General features: G+C 41.3%; 1 protein-coding gene, 1 long non-coding RNA gene and 1 other non-coding gene across 4 annotated transcripts in view; 1 reads left to right on the forward strand and 2 right to left on the reverse strand.

Annotated features, from left to right (window-relative positions):
- The window catches only part of DCAF5 (DDB1 and CUL4 associated factor 5), a 103,266-nt gene that overhangs the window by 38,116 nt on the left and 38,685 nt on the right, over positions 1-26,465 (reverse strand). For both annotated transcript variants that reach the window (XM_032344586.1, XM_032344587.1), the window contains exon 6: positions 13,775-13,988. In XM_032344586.1, the coding sequence (XP_032200477.1) occupies positions 13,775-13,988 (214 nt within the window). The remainder of the gene's footprint in view (positions 1-13,774; positions 13,989-26,465) is intronic.
- Positions 2,394-7,334, reverse strand: LOC116591578. Its single transcript, XR_004286058.1, has 2 exons — positions 4,044-7,334; positions 2,394-2,932 (listed from the first exon to the last, which is right to left on the reverse strand). It is a non-coding gene; the product is annotated as an uncharacterized LOC116591578 (long non-coding RNA).
- Positions 22,657-22,759, forward strand: LOC116592129. Its single transcript, XR_004286321.1, has one exon. It is a non-coding gene; the product is annotated as a U6 spliceosomal RNA (small nuclear RNA).

The raw sequence follows: 26,465 nt of genomic DNA on the forward strand, positions 1-26,465 counted from the left end.
TTGAGCAGAGAGCCCAATGCAGGGCTCGATCCTAGGACCCTGAAATCATGACCTGAGCCGAAGGCAGAGGCTTAACCCACTGAGCCACCTAGGCGCCCCTAAAGTATACACTTTCTAAAAGTTTCTTTAAAACAAGAAAAAAAAAGAAAAAGTGAGTCCCCGTTGCCCTGACTTTAGGATTCATCCAGTAACTCCCTGAAGTTTCTGATACTTTCCTTACAGGAAGTTAGGAAGCTGGAATTCAGGAACCCAAGGGCTTTCCTCTCAAACCTTTTTACAAAACCACCTACTAGTTAGGGGGAAAGATTGGCTTAATTACATAATAACCGGGCACTTATGTGCCAGGTACTCTGGGACTTACGAAGATATGTAGGGTAATACCTGGGTTCCAAGGAGCTACAGTACAAAATATACATGTGTGTATTCATAGACACAACTACCATGCCAGGAAGTAGAGATCACTAGGTACCATATTAAGACAAATAAGATGTGTGGTGAGTCGTAAGGGGCAAACCAAGATAGCTTTGAGCACGGAGCTGACCCTGGGTAAAGACGTTAAAAAGGTGAAAGGAAGGGGGCAAAGGGAAAGCAATGGGTGCTGTTTCAGGAGAAACAGGAAGCAAGGCATAGCTCAATCCTCCATGATACCCTGCTCACATCCCTCAGGCCTTGCTGCTTCATACGTTCTACCTCATTGCCAACTGCCAGTATCAAAATCAAAGCCTAGGAGACAGCAGGCTGCTCCGGTGAACGAACATTTCTTCAAAGCTGCGCTCAACCGATGACTGGCGGAAGTGGGTGTATCAATATTCCAGCTTCCTCTCCTGGGCGGGGAGAAGGAGTTAACTCTGAAGTGTGTGCTCAACACTCTCTCCTCCCAGGATCAAGCCCCAACTGCCCACAGCTGTTGCTGACTCGCTAAGTCACCCTTTCTTTCCTTAGTGTACTCCCCAACTGCTCTAGCATTTCTTGCATTTCCAAATTAACCATGCGCATCTGAAACTTGAACCCAAAATGAGACACGTGGGGAGACGGATCCTAAGAGAACTATCTGCTCCTTATTTGTATACATAGTATATACTTTACTTATTACTCAACATCTCATTTCATGCTCTGTGTTTAAAAGGGGCTACAAAACTTCAAACAATTCCTGCTACTCTGTCCCCGCCCCCAGAACTTTCTAAAACTACACAAACAAAAAATAAATATTAAAAAAAAGTGGGAGAGGGGGGCCTGGGTGGCTCAGTGGGTTAAGGCCTCTGCCCTGGCTCAGGTCATGATCCCAGGGTCCCACACCCACTCTCTACTCAGCGGGGAGTCTGCTTCCCTTCTTCTCTCTCCGCCTACCTCTCTGCCTAGTTGTGATCTCTGTCTATCAAATAAATAAATAAAAAATCTTAAAAAAAAAAAAAAGTGGGGGAAAAATGTGAGACAGGCTGGGCTTATCACAGGTTTAGTATCTCATAGTGAAGGATCAGTGATTTCTTATTTGCTCAGCTATTCAGCAGGGAAAGTCATGAAAAGGTAAAAGGGGACTCCCAGACAGAATGCTGACTCAGAAGACTGCCTTAGAAGGAAGAAAACTCCCACAGAGTAAAGGCCTCTGAGATTTAATATGACAGCTCCTAAAATATGTAGAAAATGCATACAATGTACAGGCTTCACCTCAGGAGTAAGGGCAATTCCTGACCCTCTCTTCCTCTTGGAACCATCACAAGGGAACAGCTTGGGATGATTTCCAAGGCGGGGGTCTTGACCCACTGCCGTCTAGTCAGACCGTTTAAGTGTTCACACACTGGAATCACAAAACTGCCCTGGAATTCATTTATGGCATTTCATGGTTGTCTGCTGGGCCCCTTCCAGCATTAAAAGTTGGCTGCCTGGGATACTGCTGACTGTGGGAGACTGAAATAAAAATGAGTTCATCCTTTATTCATTAAACAAATATTTATCCAATGTCTACTATGTGCTGGGCACTGTGCCAAGGAAAGAAATACAGAATTGATTTAAAAAAAAAAATGCTATCCCTGCCCTCATGAAGCTTCTTATATTTTACTGTGTGGGGAGAGAAAAAATTACATGCACATGTAATGTGAGAGAAGAGTGGGTAGAGGAAAAAAAGTTAAGAATATATATGTGTGTCTGATGGTGGTAAGTGTTATAAAGAAAAATTGAACAGGATATTAGGACATATATGGGGTGCTGGGGGTTGGCTATTTCTGTTTTACATAGACTGATCACATAAGGCCTCTCTGACAACAAGGAATTTTGAGCAGAGCTCACATGAGGAACAAGTTGTATGAATATCTGGGAGAAGTGGCCTCCAGGAGAGGGCACAGAGTTCTGGGCTAATTTAAAATATAAGATAGCCAAAAGAATTCTTTTGTCTCTTTTTTTTTTTTTTTTTTAAGCTTTGCAAAAACACAGATTATTTCAAGCAGGCTGACTGCAGAGATATGTTTAACATCATCAGAGCAGCTGGAAATGGTCCCTCTTCTAAGGGTGTACTGGAAGGGGCCATCTCCTCCCAAGGTCAGGCTGGAGCCTACGACTGAGGCCCTGCTAACAGACAGTGCTCAAGGAGACAACTGGGGCACTGCTAGTCTTGACCCGCCTTCTCACAGTTAAGTACTTGCTGTGGGATACAAGGAAAAATGAGCAAGAGAACAAAGACCAAATAGTGCCAACACCAATCACCACCAAAAGAAATCACTACCCAAACTGCGTAATTATATCCAAATTTAGTAACATGGTAATTACTTGAATTAACCAGAAAATTGAACTTCACCTCAAGTGGTGAAACTGAAGGTACAGGTTTCTTTCTCTTTCTTTTCCTTTTTATGTTGATATCTAATTTCAAATGTCTCTGCATATTTTTACTCAGGGAATCTGGTGTTGAATCTGAGGCTGACCAGGAGTAAACTCTTCTGGCCTAGATAACAGAATGGTTCAGCAGCAGATAACCCTTTAAAAATAGGTAAGCTACAGAAATATAACAGAAAAAATGCTTGCCCCAAATTCCCACACTTAATATTTTTACTCCCTTTTATGATGGAGGACTTCACAAGCAAAATTCACATTTAAAACACTACCAAGGGGCACCTGGGTGGCTCTTCAGTTAATCGACTGCCTTTGGCTCAGGTCATGATCTTGGAGTCCCGGGATCGAGTCCCACATCGGGCTCCCTGCTCGGCAGGGAGCAGCGTCTCCCGCTGACCTCTCCTCTCATGTTCTCTCTCTCTCTCTCTCTCTAATAAATAAATAAATAAAATCTTTAAAAAACAAAAAACAGGGGTGCCTGGGTGGCTCAGTGGGTTAAAGCCTCTGCCTTCAGCTCAGGTCATGGTCTCAGGGTCCTGGGATCAGGCCCCATATCGGGCTCTCTGCTCAGCAAGGAGCCTGCTTCCCCTTCTCTCTCTGCCTGCCTCTCTGCCTACTTGTGATCTCTCGCTGTTAAAATAAATAAATAAATAAATAAAATTAAAACAAAGCAAAACACTACCATGAAGAAACTTAAAGATTGCTGTTCCATTTTAGAAAAGCAAAAACTAAACAAGGTGATATTAAATTTATCACCAAGTAGGACATGAATGTAAAGAATCACCTTCTCTTAGGTCTTTTCTTTGACTTTATTCTAAACAGTGTGGGAGGTAAATGACAAATTAAAAACTCACTTCATACAAATTTTTTATTTTATATCCTAAGAGGAACAGGGCAGGGCTCCAAAGAAGGAGAAAAATATTTTGTAGTCCAGTATCTAGGCAATTAAAGCCCCATTTCCCAAAATGCTCTAGATTATGGGGGGAGGTGGGAGACCCACAGACTAGTTCAGATCAGAGAATGGGAGACATACTTAATTTTAGTTGGACTTTGTGGGTAAAATGGGTGACACCAATGCAAACACAAGCATTAAGTTGTGGGGATCCATGTCATCCACAATCCTCCCCAGCTAGCTGACCACAAAGGTTAAAGGCTGACCACACTCTGACCCCCCTCACTGTTCATTCATTCTACAGTCCCAAGAAGACAGTCTGTTTACTCACCTCCATGCAGCTCAGTCGCTTTTGAGTTAACTCGAGGCCAGGGCATTTTATCTAATCCTTTTATCTAATCCACTATCAATATGGAATATTAACTTGGTCAAGCAGAGGGACACAACAGCTGTTCTTCTCAATAGATTTTAAGAAGGAACCACTACCATCAGCATGAAAAAAAGATGACTGCATTAGCACTCTGTCGCTGTCTCATTTGCCCACATATCCTTGTCAATCCATTAACCTTTACAGAAACAGCCATTCACCTAACACTTCTGACTCTCTGGTAGTCCGCTGTAATAACCAGTGTCCCCTCCAGGATTTCCTGCCCCTTTCATCTCTTAGCACTCTCCAATTACACAAGTTCTGAGAAAGACCTCTATTTGCAAAGGCATTTTGTTAGCTGAATACCCAGAGAAGTCCATGCCTCTAAAAACAGAGACCACCTTTATAGAGTCACCCAAGTCACAAAAAATTTTTAATAACTTGAAGGGTCAAAGAGGGATCTAAGCATAGCCTGGCCTGCCACAGCAAAACTGCCTACTAAATAGATGCTTCTTAGAAGAAAATGGGAAACAAAACAAAACAAACAAAAAAACCCCAAATGTATTAGCCATCGTCTAGCAAAGAAATTATTTTTCCTTCCCTAACACCTTTATTTAAAGGTGTTACAGATAACCTTACCAACAATATTCTAAGGCCTCACTGGGTTTAGAAACATTATAGAAGCAAAAACTGCCCCCTTCTTCCCACCCAAAATCCATATTAAAAAGAGGAAAATGTTCTAGACAGCAGGAGGGATAGGCCATCACCTGACATGCTCCAAGAATAACACGTTAATGTCTTAACAAGCCTTTTGCTAACACAGAAATATCTTTCTGCTCCATTTCTAAGTGTATGTATACGTATGTGTGTTTGCACAGCATTTGATATTCCCAAACATCTGTTGATAAAGAAGGGAACATATCAATCAGTTTCTATTCATTGAGTACTGATCAACTTACACAGTTTTCTCCAAGGCTCCTTCCATAGTAATTGATTAATTAGTCTCTAGTAAATGGCATGCCTGCCTAATCAACTGTATTGACTAGGATAGAAAAACCAGATGGCTATTCTAGCCTAGATTAGTAACAGCAGAGAGACTGCTATTTAAATCTTACTTCTGACCTTTTGTCAGAAAGGGAAAAAAATGTGATTGAACAACTTCGTGATGTGCTCTTTCAAAGATTATTTCCAGAAAAAAGTTTGCAACTGGTATATAATATTCATATCATTTACACCCAGTACCTGCCACAAATGCCATCTAAAGCAATCAGTGCAATTTTGCTTTGGAAATGCCCAAAGCCGTTAAGTTTATTTTATCTTATTTATGATAGGAGAAACAGAATTCCCTTGGCTCCCAACAAAAGAATAAAAATATGCATATCCATAAGACTACCACTATTTTTTCTCAGGTAAAGTTACATGACTCCTGCTTCCACTTGCCATTTCAACTCCATTAGGTTCCTGGAATTCTTTGGTTTATTAAAATAACCAAGTAGGAAAATTCTATTAATAAAGAAATGTTCCATAAAGACAGCCAATAGTAGTAGGGAAGAAATATAAAAATGCTCTAAGTCTCCAATAGCTGCTTGTAACAAAGTAGGCTGCATTACTTAAATATTAATTTTTATTTGGCAAAACTCTTTTGGAAAGCTGGGCAAGAGGAAGGGCAATCAACCCAATGGGCTTTGGCACCAATCTCCCTCTGTGGGCCTCAGTTGCTGGATGTGGGGCCTGGGCAGTAGAGAGACAGCATCACTCATTTCAGTCTGCATAGGAGTATTTATACTCATTGTTCAAGCCAGGGTTTCCAACCACTCAAGAGGAAGAAACGTTACTTTCCTTTTTCTCCAAAGTCTGAAGACACCGGAAAGAGAGGCAAATCTCTACAGGAGATAGGGCAGGTAGAGCAGGAAAGGTAATATTCTGTTCCCTTCCTGGGTATCTACCAGCAATTTCCTAGTACTAGAGTCCAGCCTCCGAGCCAGAACTATACATTGAGGGAGACCTATCATGTTGCATCACCAGATCCTATCAATTCCTTTTGTTCCTAAGAAGAAATCAAGCTCACCTGTGTTCCTTCTCCGCTAAACACTTATAAACCAGACCATATCAAACAGGCTGCTATACTCCAGAACCTCTGAAGCTTTCAAAGCTCTAAAACTGCATCAGTAAATGAACTAAGGGATCTAATCCATGGGTAAAATCTTAATTCAGGATGTCTAATACCCAAAACTGCTAGGTTTCTGGAATTTCATGAACTCTTTAATTTTATATGCAAAATGATGTGCATATGTACATTTTCCTGAATAAGTGTTCGTAGCTTTTAGATTTTCGAAAAGGTTCAGGATTCAAAAAGAGTTATACACGGCTGGTATTATTTTCATGCTACCTTCTCTCTATAAAAGCCTGTAAAATAATTCACCTAAATAATATATACAACAAGGAATTTCTCTTAGTCCATGGAAGGTGCTACCAACACTTCCTGTGTAGAACCCAGGTAGCAGCTCGTCTATGAGGAAGAGAAGAGAGCATGATCACAAGCAAGAGACTGAGTCCAGTCCTCCTCTTGTGACCGATGACATCTGCTGTTTCAAACACTCTAGGCCTCAGCTTTGCATTGGGGTGAAATCTGTCACTGGGAGGATTCAACATGAAATGAAAAATGCCTCAGAAGCTAAAGGGCTAAAAATATACAAGATAGAAAAGGAAGATGAGGAGAAGAAAATAATAGCTTCAAGTCACAAAGCAAGTCAAAGGACAGACCCCAAGAGGGTGCCTTTATTTCAGATAAAGGAGAATATATGGCATGCCACACCCCCAGCAAGATTAATCAGGGCTACACGAAGTTATAGAAAGAATCAAGTTAAACTTTATGTGCTTCCCTGCCTGCACCTCTGCTATACCCACATAATGTCAACATAGAAAGGCTGAGTGATGATGTAATGTCTGAGGCCAGGCCACGTATTCAAGGCCATTTTGTTGGACTCACAGGGAACAAGTCAGCTCTTCTCTCCAGGGGATGAGTTAGGATGATTTCATTCTCATGATTTTGGGGGCCCCACCATCTATCAAGTTTAAAAGAAAGCCCTGGGTAAGTGATTGCAGTGCTCAGAAACTCCAATGCTCAGCCCTTTCAAGAAAATGTTATCATACTTTCCCATTCCTTCCCCATCCCATATTCAGCAAGAGGTAGAACTGTTAAGTCCAGGCTTTAGGTTAAAACCAAAGCAAAAGAAGATTTAAAAATTACCACAGCAGGGCGCCTGGTTGGCTCAGTGGGTTAAGTCTTTGCCTTCGGCTCAGGTCATAATCCCAGGGTTCTGGGATCGAACCCCGCATTGGGCTCTCTGCTCAGCGGGGAGCCTGCCTCCCCCTCTCTCTCTGCCTGACTCTCTGCCTACTTGTGATCTCTGCCTGTCAAATAAATAAATAAAATCTTAAAAAAAAAAAAATTACCAAAGCAAGGACACGTGGGTGGCTCAGTGGATTAAGAGCCTTTCAGCTCAGGTCATGATCCCAAGGTCCTGGGATGGAGCCCCACATTGGGCTCCCTGCTCAGCGGGGAGTCTGCTGCTCCCTCTCCCTCTGCCACCTCCACTGCTTATACATTCACTATTTATTGCATTCCCTCTGAGAAATAAATAAAATCTAAAAAAATTTAAAAAATAACCACGCTGTCCATTTCCAGACTACATATATACCTATTAGCCTGAAAGACTGACTTCCCAGAAGCCTGAGCTCTGGTGGACCTTCACAATCTAGGGCAAGAACCATTTAAGGAATTGTGAAGGAAAGGGAACAAAAGCAGAATGCTGCCTTACAAGTGTGTGTGCCAGAAGAGCTAGCAGGTGGAAAATTGGCCTTCTTTTTAACCCTGTTAAGAGACTGGCTCACTGAGTATGCAGAGGGGAGTGTGAAGCTTGGGAGACAGAATGTACCCAGTCAGGATTCAGGGAGAAAAGAAAAAACAAAAAATCCGAGTATGATGGTGATAGCAAGGAGGAGAGCCCTTGGATTTAGGCAGCCTCCAGAGGAAGGAGTGCTATTTTACTGAAAGATTTCTTTTCTTTCTTTCTTTCTTTTTTTTTTAAAAAGATTTTATTTATTTCAGAGAAAGAGAGCACAAGCCGGGGAGACAGGCAGAGGGAAAGGGAGAAGCAGACTCCCCGCTGAGCAGGGAGTCCAATGTGGGGCTCGATCCCAGGACCCCAAAACATGACCTGAGCAGAAGACAGACGCTTAACTGAGCCACCAAGGTGCCCCGACTGCAAGATTCCTCACCATACTTTAAGACTAGAAGGTGGGTTGGTTTAAAAAAAAAAGTTCAAGACCGTATTTGGGTTAGTTGTTTCTGTTGATGTTCAGCCAATCTGATGGCACTTATACCAGCTTATCTGATGACAGAAGTTATAAACTTGAATAATTAAAAAGACTGTATGAGAAGTAAATAAACTATGTATTTTTGGCCAAGAGCTGGGAAGACAGATTGTATATAGGGCTTTCAATGAAAATCATGAGGCCCCTGGCTGTCCTAGTCAGAACATGCAACTCCTGATATCAGGGTCAGGAGTTTGAACCCCACATTGGGTATAGAGATCACTTTAAATAAAGTTTTAAAAAAAAAAAAAAAACAAGAAAAAAATTTAAAAGAGGTTGTTATTGGGCAGTCGTGTGTTTTTGTTTGTCTTTAAGATTTTATTTATTTGAGAGAGAGAGAGAGAGAGCATGAGCAGGGGGGAGAGGCAGAGAGAGAGGGGAAGAAGACTCCCCACAGAGGAGGGAGTGGCAGTCATGTGTGTACCACAGCCTCTGGCACAAAGTAGATGCTCAGTAAGTATCTACTTTCTTATTTTAAAAGATGGGAGGAGAGGGAGGCAGGAAGTAAGGGTCCAGTAGGAGACAGGAAAAGGGAACTTGTCTCCGCTCACCTATGAATTAGGGACAGACCAAGAAACTAAACATGAGAGAAAAATATCCTGCTGGAGGCCAGAGGTTTCAAACTGGTGGCTCCTAATGTAGAACAGGTATGATGTACAGATTAATTTATTCATACAGTAAGGTTTTAATTTGTTGTGATATTTTAAAAATCGGGAGATTTTTACACTAAAATCTTGATCTCCAGCTTCCCTTGAAAAAACCCAGAGACCCTCATAGCAACAATGGGCTAAAGCTGAGTCAAAGCTTCATTTAGATGGGAGTCAATTAAATTTAAATGGGGTGGGATCTCTTTATTGGCCACAGTCACCACCACCTCCACCACCTTCTAACCCAAATCACTCATTTTTGCTGCTTGCCTTGCTTCTGCTGGCATCAAGGTGTAGAGTGAAAAGGGCTGTAATGTGAATCTTGATCTCAGGGTTGTTGAGTTTGAGCATCCCCCCACCCCTACACCCCAATGGGTATAGAGACTACTTAAAAATAAAATCTTATTTTATTTTATTTTTTATTTTCAAGATTTTATTCTATTTATTTGAGAGAGAGAGAGCATGAGAGGAGAGAGGTCAGCAGGAGAAGCAGACTCCCTGCCAAGCGGGGAGCCCGATATGGGACTCGATCCCGGGACTCCAGGATCATGACCTGAGCGAAAGGCAGTTGCCCAGGGTGCCTGGGTGGCTCAGTGGGTTAAGCCGCTGCCTTCGGCTCAGGTCGTGATCTCAGGGACCTGGGATCGAGTACCACATCAGGCTCTGCTCAGCAGGGAGCCTGCTTCCCTTCCTCTCTCTCTGCCTGCCTCTCTGCCTACTTGTGATCTCTCTCTGTCAAATAAATAAATAAAATCTTAAAAAAAAAAAAAAGAAAAAGAAAGAAAGAAAGGCAGTTGCCCAACCAACTGAGGCACCCCTAAAAATAAAATCTTAAAAAGAAAGGGGCTCTACTGAGATCTCAAAAATCTGGGTTCTAGTCTTGGCTCAGCTATAAACATGTATTTTGTCTTGACTTATGTCCCCAACATCTCTGAGACTCAGTTTTCTTTCTCATCTATAAAAGGAGGGTTATACACAATGATCTCTAATAGCTCTATAATTAGAATTTATCTACAATGCTAGCATTGAGCATAGGTGAGACACAAAGTAGGCTCAGCCTATTTCACAGTCTAGTCCCTGAATCCAATTTCTTGAAATGTTAATTTCATTCTGAGACTGAAGAAATACCTAGTGAACCTAGGTTAGTCTGAAAGGAAGTATAGGCTCTCTGGCACAGTATCTGGGTCCATTTGTGTGGAAAGACTAATCTCACTGTAATTAAAAGCCAGAAGACTGTCTGAGATACACAGATCACTTAGTGTCTTTCTTGATCATGTTCATTCCTATTATGGAAATTCTCAGATTCCTCTCTGGGATGGTTACCCAGCCTATGACTAAATGAAGAGTTCCAGAGCACAGAGCCTCCAGCTGTGGGCGTTCTTGAAGTATACAAAAACAAGAGCAAATATAAAGACCAATATAAGGAAAGAGTAGGCACTGGAATTTGAAAGCAGCAGAAAAAGTCCTGTCTGGACTAGTCAGAGAATATAATGTCAGTCCTGCAGATCATACTGTAACCGTGGCAGCTGCTGCTTTAGCTCTGAGTGTGGAAAGTCAGAGCCTATAAATCACCTCTGAGAGACATGTTCTAGCAATGAGAGAGTAAGTTTGGCCTCCTGCACAACACTTAGAAAGTATAAGCTCAGTAGATTAGTCTGACTGAAAATCTTTTAATTTATCCTCATAAAGCCCCTGGAAGTTGAGCAGGAAAAAATGGTACTTATCAATTCTGATTTATAGTCAGAGAAGCCTTAGGCTTAAAAAGCTAAAAACCACACATTGACCAAAGTATTCAAGATTTGCTTCAACAAATATTTATTGTGCTTTCACTGTGTGCCAGGTATTAGAGACAAGACAATGATGAATTAGCCACACTTCATTTCTTAGTCCCCAAAGAGTGAACAAAATAGCCTAACATAAATCTCTGTACTTCCTATTCCCTACGTTATATACTTCTGATCATCTCTATGGGGACTATGAAAAAACTTGAAAGACTCTACCTCTGAAATGGATCCAAAGGTAGATTCAATGACTCTGCATCCTCCTTCACAGAAAACCACATATCCCAACCAAAAAACAGTCTAGTTTGTTAGAGAGGATACAGTACCCATAGACTTTTTCCATAGGATAAAAAAAAAAAAAAAAAAAAAATCACACATAAGAAGTGCCTGGCTGCTTCAGTTCGAAGACCATATGACTCTTGATCTCAAGGTCATGAGTTTAAGCCCCACGTGGGGTGTAGAAATTAAATATTCTTTTTAAAAACACACATAATAAATTGGTCAAATCTGAAGAGAAAAAAAATCAAAAGCTATTCAATGTTTTTATCATTATGTATAACCTTAAAGGCAAAAACAACTACATCTTGCCAATGTATGTAACCAGGACAATCATGAACACTTACTCTGGTTCTGCCTGTGGAAATACCTGTCCCAGTGTATTTGGGCAAAATGGTTATTATAATCTAGGTCAGAGTTTCTCCATCGGGGGCAATTTTCACCCAGGGGACACTTGGCAAAGTCTAGTGACATTTCTGGTTGTCTGGGGGATGACTAGGAAGACATCATTGGCATCTAGTGGGGACAGGCCAGGGGTGCTACTAACTATCCTGAAGTGCACAAGAGAAGCCCACAAAACAAAGAATTATTCAACCAAAAAGTCGGTATTGCAGAGGTTAAGAAAGCGTGGTCGGGGTGTTCTACATATTGGCTAGAGTAATAACTGGCTAGACTCATATTGGCTGGGTCTTTTAAGGGCTCCACGCAGACAGGTTCTGGCCGCTAATATAGGAACTGAAAGAAAATTAACATCTATTCTCCTTCATATCTTTCATCTTTCCCTCAGCCCCTGTGTTTCTAGTAATAAAACCTAATAAACCATTACATTTAGTGTCTGCTTTTTATTGGCCATTGAAATAAAAATCACAAGAGAGTGACAGAAGATGGAAAATAAACTTAAAAGCAAGAAAGTCAAGAAGGAAGAAAGGAAGGGAGAAAGGGAGGGAGAGGCTTGGTTGTCATTTCCACATCTAAGTGAAATGAAATCAACCAATCGAAAGAGTGGATAATGATCTGTTCTGTTGTGAGTCTGATCTTGTCTAGAAACAATGCTTATTCCCACCCCAGGAACACACAGCCTGTAAAAACTAAGTCATTCAGGCATTTTGGCTTCTTCAAGGAGACATCGCTTATATGACTGAGGCCACCTAGTGGTTTCCAGTGTGGATCACAGCTAAGTAGGCCGTAGGCCCCTTGACTCCAACGTAGTTCTGTTAGATACATATTCTCTATTTACAAAAGGGACGTCCCTAGTCTAGACAACCTAAAAGACATTTTCAGTTTCTCTAACATTTAACTCAATTCAACATGTGCCCCTACTGCATATACTAGTCTTTAAGCTCTAATGTTGGGGAGCATGTAGCAATTTCAGTTTGGGAAGAAAAACCACAGGTTCTGCTTTCAAAGAGCAGGGTCTTCACAGGTTCCCCAAGAACTGTTTCTTTTATGTCCCTTGCCCACAAATAACTCTAAAGAAGCAAGTAGAGCATATGAGAATTGAATGTTAATAATGATGATGAGCCCAAAGAAAACACCAAGCATTTGCATGAAACTAAGGTCTCTCTCTTCCCATCTAGATGTGAAATAGCGTGAGATTCGTTCTGCTTGAGAAGGGGGAAGAAAAAAACCAATTTGTTTATTTGATCAATGCTTCTTTATATTTGTCTTTATTCAGCTTGATTACTGAGACCAGTATAACTGGTCCACACACTGACACCCACTTCAGAACGTCTATGGCCAAGACAGGCGCAGGAATGCCAAGCATGTTTCTAAGCTGCCAGTTCTAAGTCAACATCAGTATTTCAGGGCGCCTGGGTGGCTCAGTGGGTTAAGCCGCTACCTTCGGCTCAGGTCATGATCTCAGGTCCTGGGATCGAGTCCCACATCGGGCTCTCTGCTCAGCAGAAAGCCTGCTTCTCTCTCTCTCTCTCTGCCTGCCTCTCCATCTACTTGTGATTTCTCTCTGTCAAATAAATAAATAAAATCTTTAAAAAAGAAAAAAAAAGAAAAGATCCCATTTAAAAACATAAGTATTTCAATTCCCAGTGAGACTCTGAAAAGGCTGGAAATGCAGCTTGGGTTCTCCTTCCCAGTTGTGAGGCTGGCAATAAAAAGTAAGAGTCAGCATCTGGCTTTCTCTCAAACAAAGCCGCTCAGCCCATCTCATCCACAAAAAAGATGCTATCCCAAGGGGCCATTCAGGATATATGTCTCCTGGATGGTACTTAGGGTGTTTCATTCATCATCGTGTTTTACTGATACACACACACACACACACACACACACAGTCTCTCTTTTTTCAGGAGGCTCATTTTCCAGGGACTCCCTCCTTCCTTTTGAAATGACACATTCTTAGAATTTTAAAGTCTGTTCACAAACCTGGCAAATCTTGGTTGCTCAGAACTATACTGTGGCTAGCCTTGGTTCATGGTGTGTGCCTCGTATTACTCAGAGGCAGCTCTGATAAAGAAACTCAATAATATGCAAGAATGTCCACAGACACAGTGTGCCTCAGTAGTTTCTGACATGATGCAAAAGAGAAACAGACCAGCACAAAAGGAGCAATCTGAGAGGAAAGCACGAATGTAGGATGCAGGAGACAGATGGCACCTACCTGATCGCGATCCCCTGCAAAGCAGCAACTTTTCATGGTGCAAGAGTTGAAGTAACCCTGATTGTCAAACTGGAACACAGGTAGGCGGGAGTGGATGTCATAGAGCACAGGGGGCAGGCGACGCCTCAGGGCCAGGAGCTGGGTGCCGTTGCTGTTGAATCGCACACTCATGGCACTCTGGAGGGATAGATTGCCACCATAGCGCAGGAGAGAACTGGAAGGCAGGAAGCAGAGGGATTGGGAATGAGGCGGATGGATAAGAGTCTACAAAATAACCACATTTACTTCTTCCCAAAACGTGTCCAGAATCTCCTGCTAGGTTTGCACAACTGGAAGTATTTCTATGCAGTAGGCTAGACGATAACAATGGGATATGAATGGCTCCTTGATTTCATTAGAGCAAGTTATTTAACCTATCAGTTCCTCTTTTCAATCTCCAAAAGGTGAATTACCAGTTAATTTAAAGGAAATAAAGAACAAAAGCATCATGAAAGAAGAGACATATTAAAATGATTAGTTACTTCATTTTCCTGAGCTAACTACGTAATTAAGCAGATACTCACCAAGTCCCTGCGAGATAAGTCGTGTCCACTCTAACTGGCTAATCGTGGATGACATTTAAGGGACATATTTATCCTTGTATTAGAGATACAAAGCACATCAGCAAGAAAAACAGATACTTTACTGCTTAATTTGGATATATTTCTTAAAGATTTTACTTATTTATTTGAAAGAGAGAGAATGAGAGAGCGAGCTTGAGAAGAGGGAGGGTCAGAGGGAGAAGCAGACTTCCCGCTGAGCAGGGAGCCTAATGTGAGACTCGATCCGGGGACTCCAGGATCATGACCTGAGCTGAAGGCAGTTGCTTAAACAACTGAGCCACCCAGGTGCCCCTGGATATTTTTTTTAACAGTAATCATTTTATTACTGGGGCACCTGGGTGGCTCAGTCTGTTAAGTATCTGACTTCAGCTCAGGTCATGATCCTGGGGTGCTGGGGTGGAGCCCTTGTCAGGCTCCGTGCTTGGTGGCACGTCTGCTTGTCCCTCTCCCCCACCCCTGAGCTCCTGTGTACACTCTGTTATGAATAAAAAAATCTTCTAAAAAATCATTTTATTACTTAAGCATTTATTTTTGAATTTTTAATCTGTTCACAGAAACTTTATGTTCTAGATGGCATAACTAAAGAGTAAATATTAAACAAAAAATTTTAATTTAAATGCAGGGTAAGTACTGTAACAATTAGAGAAGCAAGATGACTTGTTTTCCTGTACAATTCCCAACAAGTCTATATGTACTTTGGCTAATATATTTATCTAGCTTCACTAGGGAGACTGATATACTTCTGGAGTCTCATAATATTCCTAACATTAAAACAAACTCACACAGTATGGTTCCAAATAATTTCTTTTGATGACTCAGAAGATACTTTCAGTTTTACAGTGAACCATATTGGCCATGAACATTAACAATTATACAATACTAAACAGCAAAGGGTGTGTATCTGTGTGTTTATCTTCCAGTAATTAGTGCCCTTGATTAACCAGACTCTATTTCATTATGAAGGGATGAACTACTCACTGACCATATCATAACCAACTTCTTTTGTACTTTGTGTTCAACTCTTGGGGCGCTGAATTACTGGCAGGAAAGTGAGGTTAAGTATATACACGGGGAATGATGCAGAAATTTATGTGACATCAAAACTATGAACTCATTTTGCCTCACACAGACATTGTTGTCCTGGAAAGAAAAGAGTCCTAGTAGTTTTAGGAAAAAAACAGCTTATAAATTCTAGGGGATCACAGAGCTGGAAACGGCCTTGAGAGACCTAAATTAGAGCCTGGCAGATTTATCTGAACATTTTTAAGAAAGAAGTTTTAATAGCATTTTACCAAGTGAAAACTTAAAGAGCTATAAACTACCAGAAGAGATTTAATATTGAATGGAGACAACGCATTTTCTTTTTTTGCTGTGAGCATGAAGGGTAAGATTAAGGGGGACAGGAAAAGAGATATCCCATAGGAAAAGGAGCCCCTGAACCACGTGTAAAGGCAGCAACCCGGCCTAGTCGTCAAACCATCTACACCCACACAAGCGTGGGTCAGCCCTGTGTCTTCCAGAGCAGTCTTCTCACCAGAGGGAGGCAAGCTCTGGTACTGCAGCTCCATGTGGAAACAAGGCTTGGGGCAAAACAGGCTTTAATCCTTGTAGGATTGAAAAGAATGGAAAGAGAAAAAGACTTAGGAAACAGAGCCTAGTACTCCCAACATCAAGAAGAAGGCTGGTAGCCCTGCAGGCCCCAAGTAATAATCTCTGCAGAGAAATGTTCTCATAATGGTCCTCAACAGAGGCCACACTCACTCACATACAGAGAATGAATGACGGGGCTATTAGAGTCCAGGCATTTCCTACACAGGGTGCCCTAGCTGCCACAGGCATGCGGTGTTATCTAAACACTGAGCTCAAAAACAATGAGAGGCTTTCAATCCCACAGCAGCACAGAGTGTACAAATAAACCACCATCTGTAGGACTGAAGAGGAGCTGGGGGTGGAAACAAGACTCCACGGCAAGAAACTTGGCCAGCCCCACACCAGCAACAGCAGCAGGGGGTTGCATCTGCTTGGGCACCTCTGACAGGAAAGCTGGGGCCTCTGGCAAACGCCCTTTGCATCGGTTAACAGGAATTTCCTCTGCTGATTCTAGTCAGACCTGCTGAAGTCTGCCCAGGACAGGCATCAGGCCCATCCCACCCCCACCAGAGCTCTTTGACCAATTTTCGCATTCTAGCCACCCTACAGAGGTCTGTTTGTGGGCTCTAGGAGAGTCACTAACTTTTCTCTCCTGTGCTTCTGGGCAGGGAACTCCTTTCTCTCACACAGAGGGAAGGGTGTAGAACTTGCTCCTAAGCGTCTGGGGGTGCTGTCTAAAAAGCATCAGCTGCTAAAACAGAATTCTTCGTGTTTGGGCACAAAATTCAACTCCTACCAGAGGGCAGAATGATACCTGAAATCCAGAGAGTGAACGATGTTAACCATGATTTCTCAGCAGGGGCTCTACAGCTGGCTCTTCCTGGTGAGAATGGTAAGGATGATCTAGTTCATTAGGAAGAAAAAGCTTAGAAGCAGTCTGCCCTCACAGTCAAGATACAAAGATTATGTCAAAGATCTGTAGTTTAAGGTTCCAAGTGTAAAGTGCCTGAGAAATCATCTGGGACTCTTTAAAAATGTGGATTTTCTGGATCCACCCCCAGATATTCTAATTCAATCTGGGAAGTGGGCCCAGGAATCTGAATTTAACAACCCCAATTAATTCTGATGCATGTGACTTTCAAACCACCTTGAGAAAGATGGTTGGTTTCATTTTTGGCATTTTGGGGGAAAGGAAGCAGGAAGAGAAGAGAGAATGGGGTCAGGAGGAAAACAAGGTGGAGAGAAGGTAGATTACCAGAGGTTCAAAAAAAACCAATTATACAATATGGCACTTTTTACAGCCCCATGTCCATTAGCAGAAAGGACTCTAATTCCTTTTGAAAACCAGAGTTCCTCTCTACCAAGAGTGCCTGAAATGTCTTTTTCTTGTCATCAATACATTCCCCAATGGAGAATTTTCTCATTTCCTCTTGGAGAACTGAGGGAAGACTGCCTCAATCTTTACTTGCTTTCTCAACTCTTGATCTTGATAAGGGAGATGGCACTATCCCCACTCTTCAGAAAAATGGCCACCATTATGAACCCAGATAAGACGAGCAGTATCTTGAAAGGCAAGCAACAGATTAAAATGTATTCAACTCAAAATATCCTTATTTAGAAAAAGAAAAGCAAAAAAATCTATTCCCAACCTATCTTCAATCAATGATTTGTCATAAAATGCAACAAGAATGGGGTAGGAGGTAATCCAAGGGTCAGCATGTAAAAGATCCAGGACGAAAAGCAGGAGAACCACAGAACAACAGGAAAATATTTCTCACTAGTGTGGTCTCCTGAATTTTTCCTTTTTTGCTCCCTCCCACCCCCAGTATTCAAATGGACTTTTTTTATTGCTCTTACGGAGTAAAAAGAACATTTTTAAAAGTACTTGGCCAAGGATAAGGGCTTGGAATAGAAGAGAAACAGGCTAAGGCTGTTTCCAAGGAAAGTAACTGGGAGAAAGATACGTTGTGATCATGTTCAACACAAGACAGGGCACTGCTAACTTTTCCAAGATTAGATTCTATGGAGCTAGATTTCCATAAAACCATGACTAAGTAATTCATCTGCCGGTACCAACATGATTTACCAATGCCCACCAGCATGAAATTCCTTACATTTTCCAAGTGAAAGCTTCAATAACACCCATGAAATGTACTGTTATTCCAAATCACAGACATCAGACCTGGTATTGTACCACCAGAGTGGCACAATCAAGATCCTATATAGGTGGGGGAAATCCCTTCCTCCCCTCCAGTTTCTGCTTTAGGATGGGATAACCTATAAGGAGTAAAAGACATTTTGTACTCGCACAACCCATAGAATATGACAAATCCTAGAGAACAATAGAATTAGAAAGCAAACAAGTTCAGGGAGTCACAGCCCACACCAATCTTATTTAAGAATGCTCAGGGTCATAATAATCCCTTAGCCATTTATTTTATGTGAGTTGGCAGGAGAACCTTTTCTCTTTTGTTTTTTCTAACGCAATCCTCAATTTCAAGATTGAGACTTCCCTAGAGGAAGCTGGAACTATTAGACAACTAGTATGAGAAAGATAACGCTGTGATCTGTGTCTAAACAAACTCACTTTCCCCAGAACATGATTCACTGCCAAACCTCTCTGGCTTGAAATATAGATACAGGTTCAGCGTACCTGATAAGATTTCCTTCCCTTCTTGAATACCCAGAAATTTAAATTTGACTGAAGTTGGCAGAAGGGCCTGGTAAATTTCTGATAAAGAGATCTTTGGATAGGGGTGGCTGGGTGGTTCAGTCAATAGAGCATGCAACTCTTGATCTCATGGTTGTGGGTTTGAGCCCCATGGTGTGGGTAGAAAGATTACTTAGAAATAACATCTTTTTAAAAAATCTTTTTAACACATCTTTAAATGACCAAATGACATATCTAGTCCCTCCACAAAGCAAACATGGATGGCGGGCTTGCAGTATTTCTAATCACACCATCTTCCAGAAGAGGGACATACCCAAAGTTGAAGTGATTTGGAACCTAAATTTTTGCATTTGGCCCAGAGATTCCCAAAAACCACACAGAATCAAACAAGATTTCAAAATAAAGTAAGAGGCACTGCCATAAGCAAAAGATTTGTTATAAGACACTCATGAATTTCCCACAGAACAAGGACTCAACATTTAGTCATCTCAGCTCATCAGACGGCCTGGCTTACTCAGAATCCCCCTCCATCCCAAGCTACAGAAAACAGAGAGGGATTTCGTAAGCAGCCATTTCATCTTCACTTACAACTAACTACTCCTGGTCCTACCTTCTGACAGATTTTTACAATAGCATCAGCCCCGACCTCACAGTACATAAAACTGGAAAGGAAGAGTTTAATGAACAGTGGGTGGCAAGAGGCAGGAAAAAGCCAGGGGAAGAGGGATGGCAGCTCCTATAGCAACGGTAGCAGCGCTGCAGGAGGGGGTGGGAATACATGCAGGTAAACAGGCAGTCCCTGATGGCAGGAGGGGAAACTGGGGTGGGTACATGACTGTTAGGGTACAAGATCACAAAGCTGGAGAAACGTTAAAGAGGAAAGAGGCAAAGTCTGGAAAAAATCCTAAGCAGAAGAGGGTCTGAAAACAAAATCTCAATTTCTTACCTTCTAGGAAGAACTCCTACACAAATAGTTGAAAATGAGAGATGCGAGGGATGCAAAAGAAAGGGAGGGAAGGCCAAGCCAAACTGCTGACTGATGGGAGAGGAAACAGGAAGCCAGCCTGTTTCTCATAGGAGCCGCTCACTGAGAACGTATCCAAACACCTAAGTCCCTTCTAGTTGGCAGTCACACAACTGTCTTAGAATAATGGCTTTGAAACTTTTTTCTAGCAACCTTTTGTAAAGTACATTTTATACCGCATCCCAGTACACCCACATCTTTTAGCATAACTTCATTAAACAATACTTACCACCTACTATAATGCTATGCACTGATTTTCTATTCTATATTTTTTTTATTTAATAAATACTTGTGACCATCTACAATGATGTCGTGGCCCACAGAATTATTGAAAGAGCTTCCTACCTTAGCCTCCTTGCTTCCACTCTTGGCCCATGCTTCATTTATCTTGAATAACACAGCCAGAGGGATGATGAACCATGAGTCAGAACACATCATTCCTTTGCTAAAGGTCATCCAGTGGCTCCCCATTTACACCAGAGTAAAAACCAATTCCTTATGACACCAGTAAAACCCTAGACAACCATCTCTCCGACCCCTGTATCTCTGACCCCACCTTCTAGCACTCTTCTTACTTTACTCTACTTCAACCACATTATGCCTCCTTGCTGACCCTAGAACAAGTCAAACATGCTTCTGCTTCAGGGTCTGCATTTGCAGATCCTGAAGTCCAGAAAGGTCCTCTCCAGGGATGCCCATGATTCTTTCTTCAAGTATCCTCCTCAACCAGGCCCTTTCTGACACCCTGTGCAAAAATACCAGCTCCCCAGTACTCCGTCTCCCTTGCCTGCTTTATTGTTCTGTAGTACATGAATCACCACCTTATACACCATATATTTTTATGTATTTATTTTGTTTCTTATTTGTCTTTTCCCACTAGACTGTGAGCTTTTGTTTGTTTTCCCCATACATCCCAAGTGCCTGAACAGTGCCAGACACATAATCGTCATTCAATAAAGAGCTGCTGAATGAATGATCTAATGGATTGTGAGCAGCTGTTTCAAAAACTCTTGACTTTGTACATTAAAAAAAAAAAAAATGGGATCCACCAAAGTTCACATGGGTCCTGACATTTATCTACACATGAAACCCAATCTGAGAGGCAAGCCACAAAGCAGCAGAAAATTGGAAAAATTGCAAGAGGCAGGGCACCTGGGTGGCTCAGTCGGTTAAGCATCTGCCTTCAGCTCAGGCCATGATCCCATGATTCTCATTTCACACTGGTGGAAACCAAGGTCCTAAGCAGTTACGTGATTTGGTCCTGAGCACACGACAGATAAGCAGCAGACGTAGAACCAGCACATTTTTTTCTGTTTCTTGGCTCAACAGGATTTCACAGAGGGGTGCCTTGGTAGCACAGCTGGTTAAGCGCTGGACTCTTGGTTTTACCTCAGGTCATGATACCAGATGGTGAGATCGAACCCCATGTGGGGCTCCATACTCAGCGTGGAGTCTGCTTGTGTTTCTCTCTCCCTCTCCCTCTGTTCCTCCCACCTCTCTAATAAATAATTCTTAAAAACAAATAAACTGCAAAAACAAAACAACAAAACAAAAAACCAAGATTTCACAGAATACATGGTGGAGATGGATTATTCTACCTCAGAAAATACTATCAGACGAGGAGGCATCAGGGCCAGAGGATTTATCTAAGTAATTCACTTCACACCCTGTCCTGTCATTCATTAACTCATGTGTTCATGCATGCATTTACTGAATAAACATTTACTGAATACCTACTAACTATTTTACATACTGCACTAGGCCCACAGTTTCAAGTTTGAAATAAGATGAAGGAGATGGGGCACGTGGGTGGGCTCAGTTGTTAAGCACCTGCCTTCAGCTCAGGTCATGATCCCAGGGTCCTGGGACTGGAGCCCCTCTCAGGCTCCCTACTCAGCGGGGAACCTGCTTCTCTCCCTCTCCCTATCCCCCTGCTTGAGTTCCCTCTCTCGCTGCTGCTGTCAAATACATAAATAAAATCTTTTTAAAAAAGATTTTAAAATCTTTAATAGATTTTATTTATTTGAGAGAGAGACACACACAAGAGATGGAACACAAGCAAAGGGAGTGGGAAAGGGAGAAGCACGCTTCCGCTGAGCAGGGAGCCCGATTCGGGACTTGATCAATGCCACCCAGGCACCCCAATAAATAAAATCTTAAGAAAGAAAAAGAAAAAAAGATGAAGGAGACAACCTCAAGAACCTATTAGGTATAAGGAAACCAAAAGTTTCCATCTATAACATACATAGTGTTGTAGTAAGGGAAACATGTGTAGTGAGAGATATAGGAAGACTATCTACCCTCCACTGGGGACACAGGGGTGGGAGTGCTTACAATAGACTTCTAGAAGAAAAATCTCAGCTGACTCAACAGAAAGAGTCAGAGAGTTGACTCAAATTCTTAACTGGCAAAAGAAATGAGATAAATCCAGGTATATTAATGTATGGGTAAATTTCCAACACATACTGATGAGTGAAAAACATACATGCATAGAGAGACAACTCTGTACGTTTTCTATGGATACATATGTTAGCATATAAAAGTAAAAAAAAAAGAAAAAGTTCTGGAGGCATATACTACAAATTCCTAACACTCATTACTCTCAGGGGAGGGGACAGGAGACCAGTACTGGAATAAGTAGTAGTCAGAATGGACTTCAGCTTTATTCGAAGTTTTAAAAGGAGAACTTTACTAAGACAGAATCCATATTTTTTTAACTTCTAATTCTGAAGCAAGTACAGATTCAGAGGAAGTTGCAGAGACATGTACAAAAAGATCCTTTGTACGCTTTAGCCACCCTCTCCCTGTGTTACCATCCTAGATAACAATAGTAAAATATCAAAACCAGGAAATTTACATAGATACACTCTATAGAGCTTATTCAGATTTTGCCGATTACACATGCAATCATTTGTGTGTGTGTGTGTGTGTGTGTGTGTAGCTCTATGCAATTAGATCACATGCACAGCTCATGTAACCACTACAATTAAAACACCTGTGGTGCTCGCTTCAGCTATACTAAAATTGGAACGATACAGAGATTAGCATCGCCCCTGCGCAAGGATGACACACAAATTCGTGAAGCATTCCATATTTAAAAAAAAAAAAAAGAAGAAGAAGTATGTTACCATCATCACAAGACTCCCTCATGCTACCCTCCCTTGTATGGCCACATTCATCCCCACTCTCTCCCCATTGCTAACATCTGGCAACCACTTATCGGTTCTCCATCTGTTCAACTATATTAGTTTGTGAATGTTTACATGGAATCATGCAGTATGTATCTTTTGAGACTGGGAAGTTCATTTTTAATCTATAAAGGAACTACCAAACTATGTTTCAGAGTGGCAATACGATGGTACATTCCCACCAGCAATGCAGGAGCGATCCAGTTTCTCCACAACTTCAGCAGCACCACTTGTATTTCAAAAAGCCAAATTAGAAGTCGGTCAATGTATTTTAAAACAAAAGTAGAGACAAAGCTAGACATTTTTAGCATCCTTATGGATATATCTAATGCCACCTATGAAATATTTTTGTAACAACAACCAAAAAAACCCCCCAAAAATAAAACCACCCATAAAACCCTGAATCACTTCAAGCCCCATAATCTAAAAACAGTTTATAGGAAAAAATGGGTCAGAAGAAACATGCTAAACGACAGTGTAAAATGCAATCACTATAATCTAAAATGTGAGAAATTCCGTAAGATAAATAATAGTTATTTTAACAAATAGATTTGCAATGGAAAAATGTGAGAGGCGGGAATAGTTATTGATTAAGAGACTCAGAGGCCATATTAAATAATTGCTTTGTATGAACCCTATCTAAATCCTGAATCATTTGTAGCATTCATGAGACAATTAAGGAAATTTTCTTTTTTTAAGATTTTAAGTAATCTCCATATCCAACGTGGGGCCTGAATTCACAATCCCGAGATCGAGTTACATGCTCGGGCTCTCTGCTTGGCAGGGAGCCTGCTTCCCCCTCTTTCTCTCTCTGCCTGCCTCTCTGCCTACTTGTGATCTCTCTCTGTCAAATAAGTAAATAAAATCTTTAAAAAAAAAAAAAAAGAGTTACATGCTCTACCAAATGAACCAGCCAGGTGCCCCAACAATTAAGGAAATTTAAACACTAATTAAATAGATGCAATGACATTAAGAAGTTATTGTTATTTCTTAGGTATGATAATACTGGGATTATGTTTTTTAAAAGAATTATCTTTTTATGGAAAGTAATTTGGCAGTTCCTCAAGAAGTTTAACATAGGATTACCATATGACCCAGTAATTCTACTGCTAGCTATATACCTGAAAGAACTGAAAACAGATACTCAAAACAAATACTTCTTCATGAATGTTAATAGTAGCACCATTCATAGTACCAAGAAGTGTAAACAACTCAAATACCTATCAAAGGGTGATTAACAAAATGTGGTATTTCCATACAATAGAGTATTATCCAGCCATAAAAAGGAATGAAGTACTGATACATGCTACAACGTGGATGAGTCTTGAAAACATGATGATAAGTATAAGTAGCCAGACCAAAGGTCACATAATGTACGAAACAAATGGAACAGGTAAATCCAAAGAAACAGAAAGCAGAGAGATGGTAGCCAGAAGCTACCAAGAGAAAAGTATTCTGGGGAGTCACAGCATAAAGGGTATGAGTTTTAATTTAGGAGAATGAAAATGTTTTGGAACTAGATAGAGGTTATAAAACACTGTGAACATGCTACATGCTATTGACCTTTTCACTTTAAAATGGTTAATTTTATGTTATGTGAATTTTACCTCAATTTATTTACTTATTTATTTTTAAAGATTTTATTTATTTATTTGACAAAGAGAGACACAGCCTGAGAAGGAACCAAAGCAGGGGGGTGGAAGAGGGAGAAGCAGGCTTCCTGAAAAGCAGAGAGCCCGATGTGGGGCTCGATCCCACGACCCTGGGACCATGACCTGAGCTGAAGGCAGACGCTTAACGACTGAGCCACCCAAGTGCTCCTGAATTTATCTCAATTTAAAAAAGAATTATCCCGGGGCGTCTGGGTGGTTAAGCGTCTGCCTTCTGCTCAGGTCAGGATCCCAGGGCCCTGGGATGGAGCCCCACACCGGGTTCCCTGTTCAGCGGGGGGTCTGAGTCTCCTCCCTCTGTCACTCCCCCTGCTCTCCCACTCTGTCAAATAAATAAATAAAATCTTTAAAAAATAAAAAGGAAAAGAATTATCTTTCAGAGATAAATATTAAAGTATTTACAAAGAAATGAGATCATGTTACAGGAAAATCGATTCAAAATAATTGGGAAGGGAGGTCACAGATGAGGAATAAATGAAGCAAGACTGTCCATGGGTTAATTACTGAAGCTGAGCAATAGGTACATTAGTATTCCTTTTACTAATATTTGTATCTAAAATTTTTTTTAACCACAAAATTTTTTTAAAGAGAAAAGATTTGATTTTACAATAAGAAAGTCCACTTGATTTAAGGATTTGATATCACTTCCTTCTGAATAGCAATATTCGGCAATATTAAAGGAAGGATATGGACTGGTACATGATTCCAGAACTCCCATCCATTCCCCAGATGTTCTGAGTTCTCTTTTATAAAAGGCACATTTGTGCTTGTGCAAAGGAATGGGAATGGGGAAGCTCTGGCCTAAAATCCAAAGACCCTGGATCAGAATGAACACAGAAATAAATTCAACATGGACCTTCCCCTACGCCCCCAACCCCAACCCCTTTTAATAACCAGAGCTCCCATCTTGCAGGAAATGCGACGTTGCTTAATCATCTGGAATAGCCGTTGCAAATGGCAGATTCACAGGTCCTGCCTCAGGCCTTAACAATTCAATCTCTGGATCTGAGCTCCAGGAAGGAGCATTTTAACTAGATTCCCAGGTGATTCTGATGCCCTCTAAAGTCTGAGAATACCTGGGGCCCGGGTGCCTTCCAATGGACAAAGCTGATTCTAGAGCTCCACCTCGTGGCCTAAAAACAAGACAGCAACTTCACCAGAATCTCTGGCTTCCCCACAGAACTCTTGAGAGGCAGTCAAAACCCAGGAAGAACCCTTACAATCTCCTTTAGGGATTTATGCCTTAGAGACAAAATTTTGACCCATGCCATTACACTGAAGGAATTAAAAGGTCCAGAAAACATTACAGAAAGCTTACTCTGAAAATGCAGACTATTTGGGTATAAGTATAAAACTGCATTCATTTGGTATTTACTGAACACAATAGTCTAAGTGTTGTTCTAGGTTCTAATGATCAGAGATAAATAAAACATGGCCTTAAAAATCCATAGGAAAACGTGACAGAGGTGCCTGGGTGGCTCAATCAGTTAAGCGTCTAGGAATCCTTGGATTGAGACGCTCAGCAGGGAGTCTGCTTCTCCCTCTCCTCCCCACTGTTGTTCTCTCTCGCTATCTCTGTCTGTCTGTCTCTCAAATGAATAAATAAATAAAGGAAAACATGACAGGTAATAGTACAGCTCAGGACAAGCACTTCATTTCTGAGAAGCAATTCCTGGGTACTGGGAAGGAAATAAAAAATATACTCTAAGTCTAGCTGGAGATAAACACTCCTATCAAAAGATCACTAATGATGGCAAAAGCAGCAATGGAGCCACTAAGCCAAGCAACATGCATGCCACAGACTGTAAGTCCTTTACAGAGGCTCTGAATAGAGATCCCTTACTGCAGAAGAAAAAACTTCATGCACTGGCACATATTCTGTACCCAGACTGTGCTAGGTGTTGGGGACACAGTGAGTAAAAGAAGCTTTTTATTTTCTTTTCAGA

Source organism: Mustela erminea, chromosome 5, assembly GCF_009829155.1.
Source record: "Mustela erminea isolate mMusErm1 chromosome 5, mMusErm1.Pri, whole genome shotgun sequence".
Classification (NCBI taxonomy): domain Eukaryota; kingdom Metazoa; phylum Chordata; class Mammalia; order Carnivora; family Mustelidae; genus Mustela; species Mustela erminea.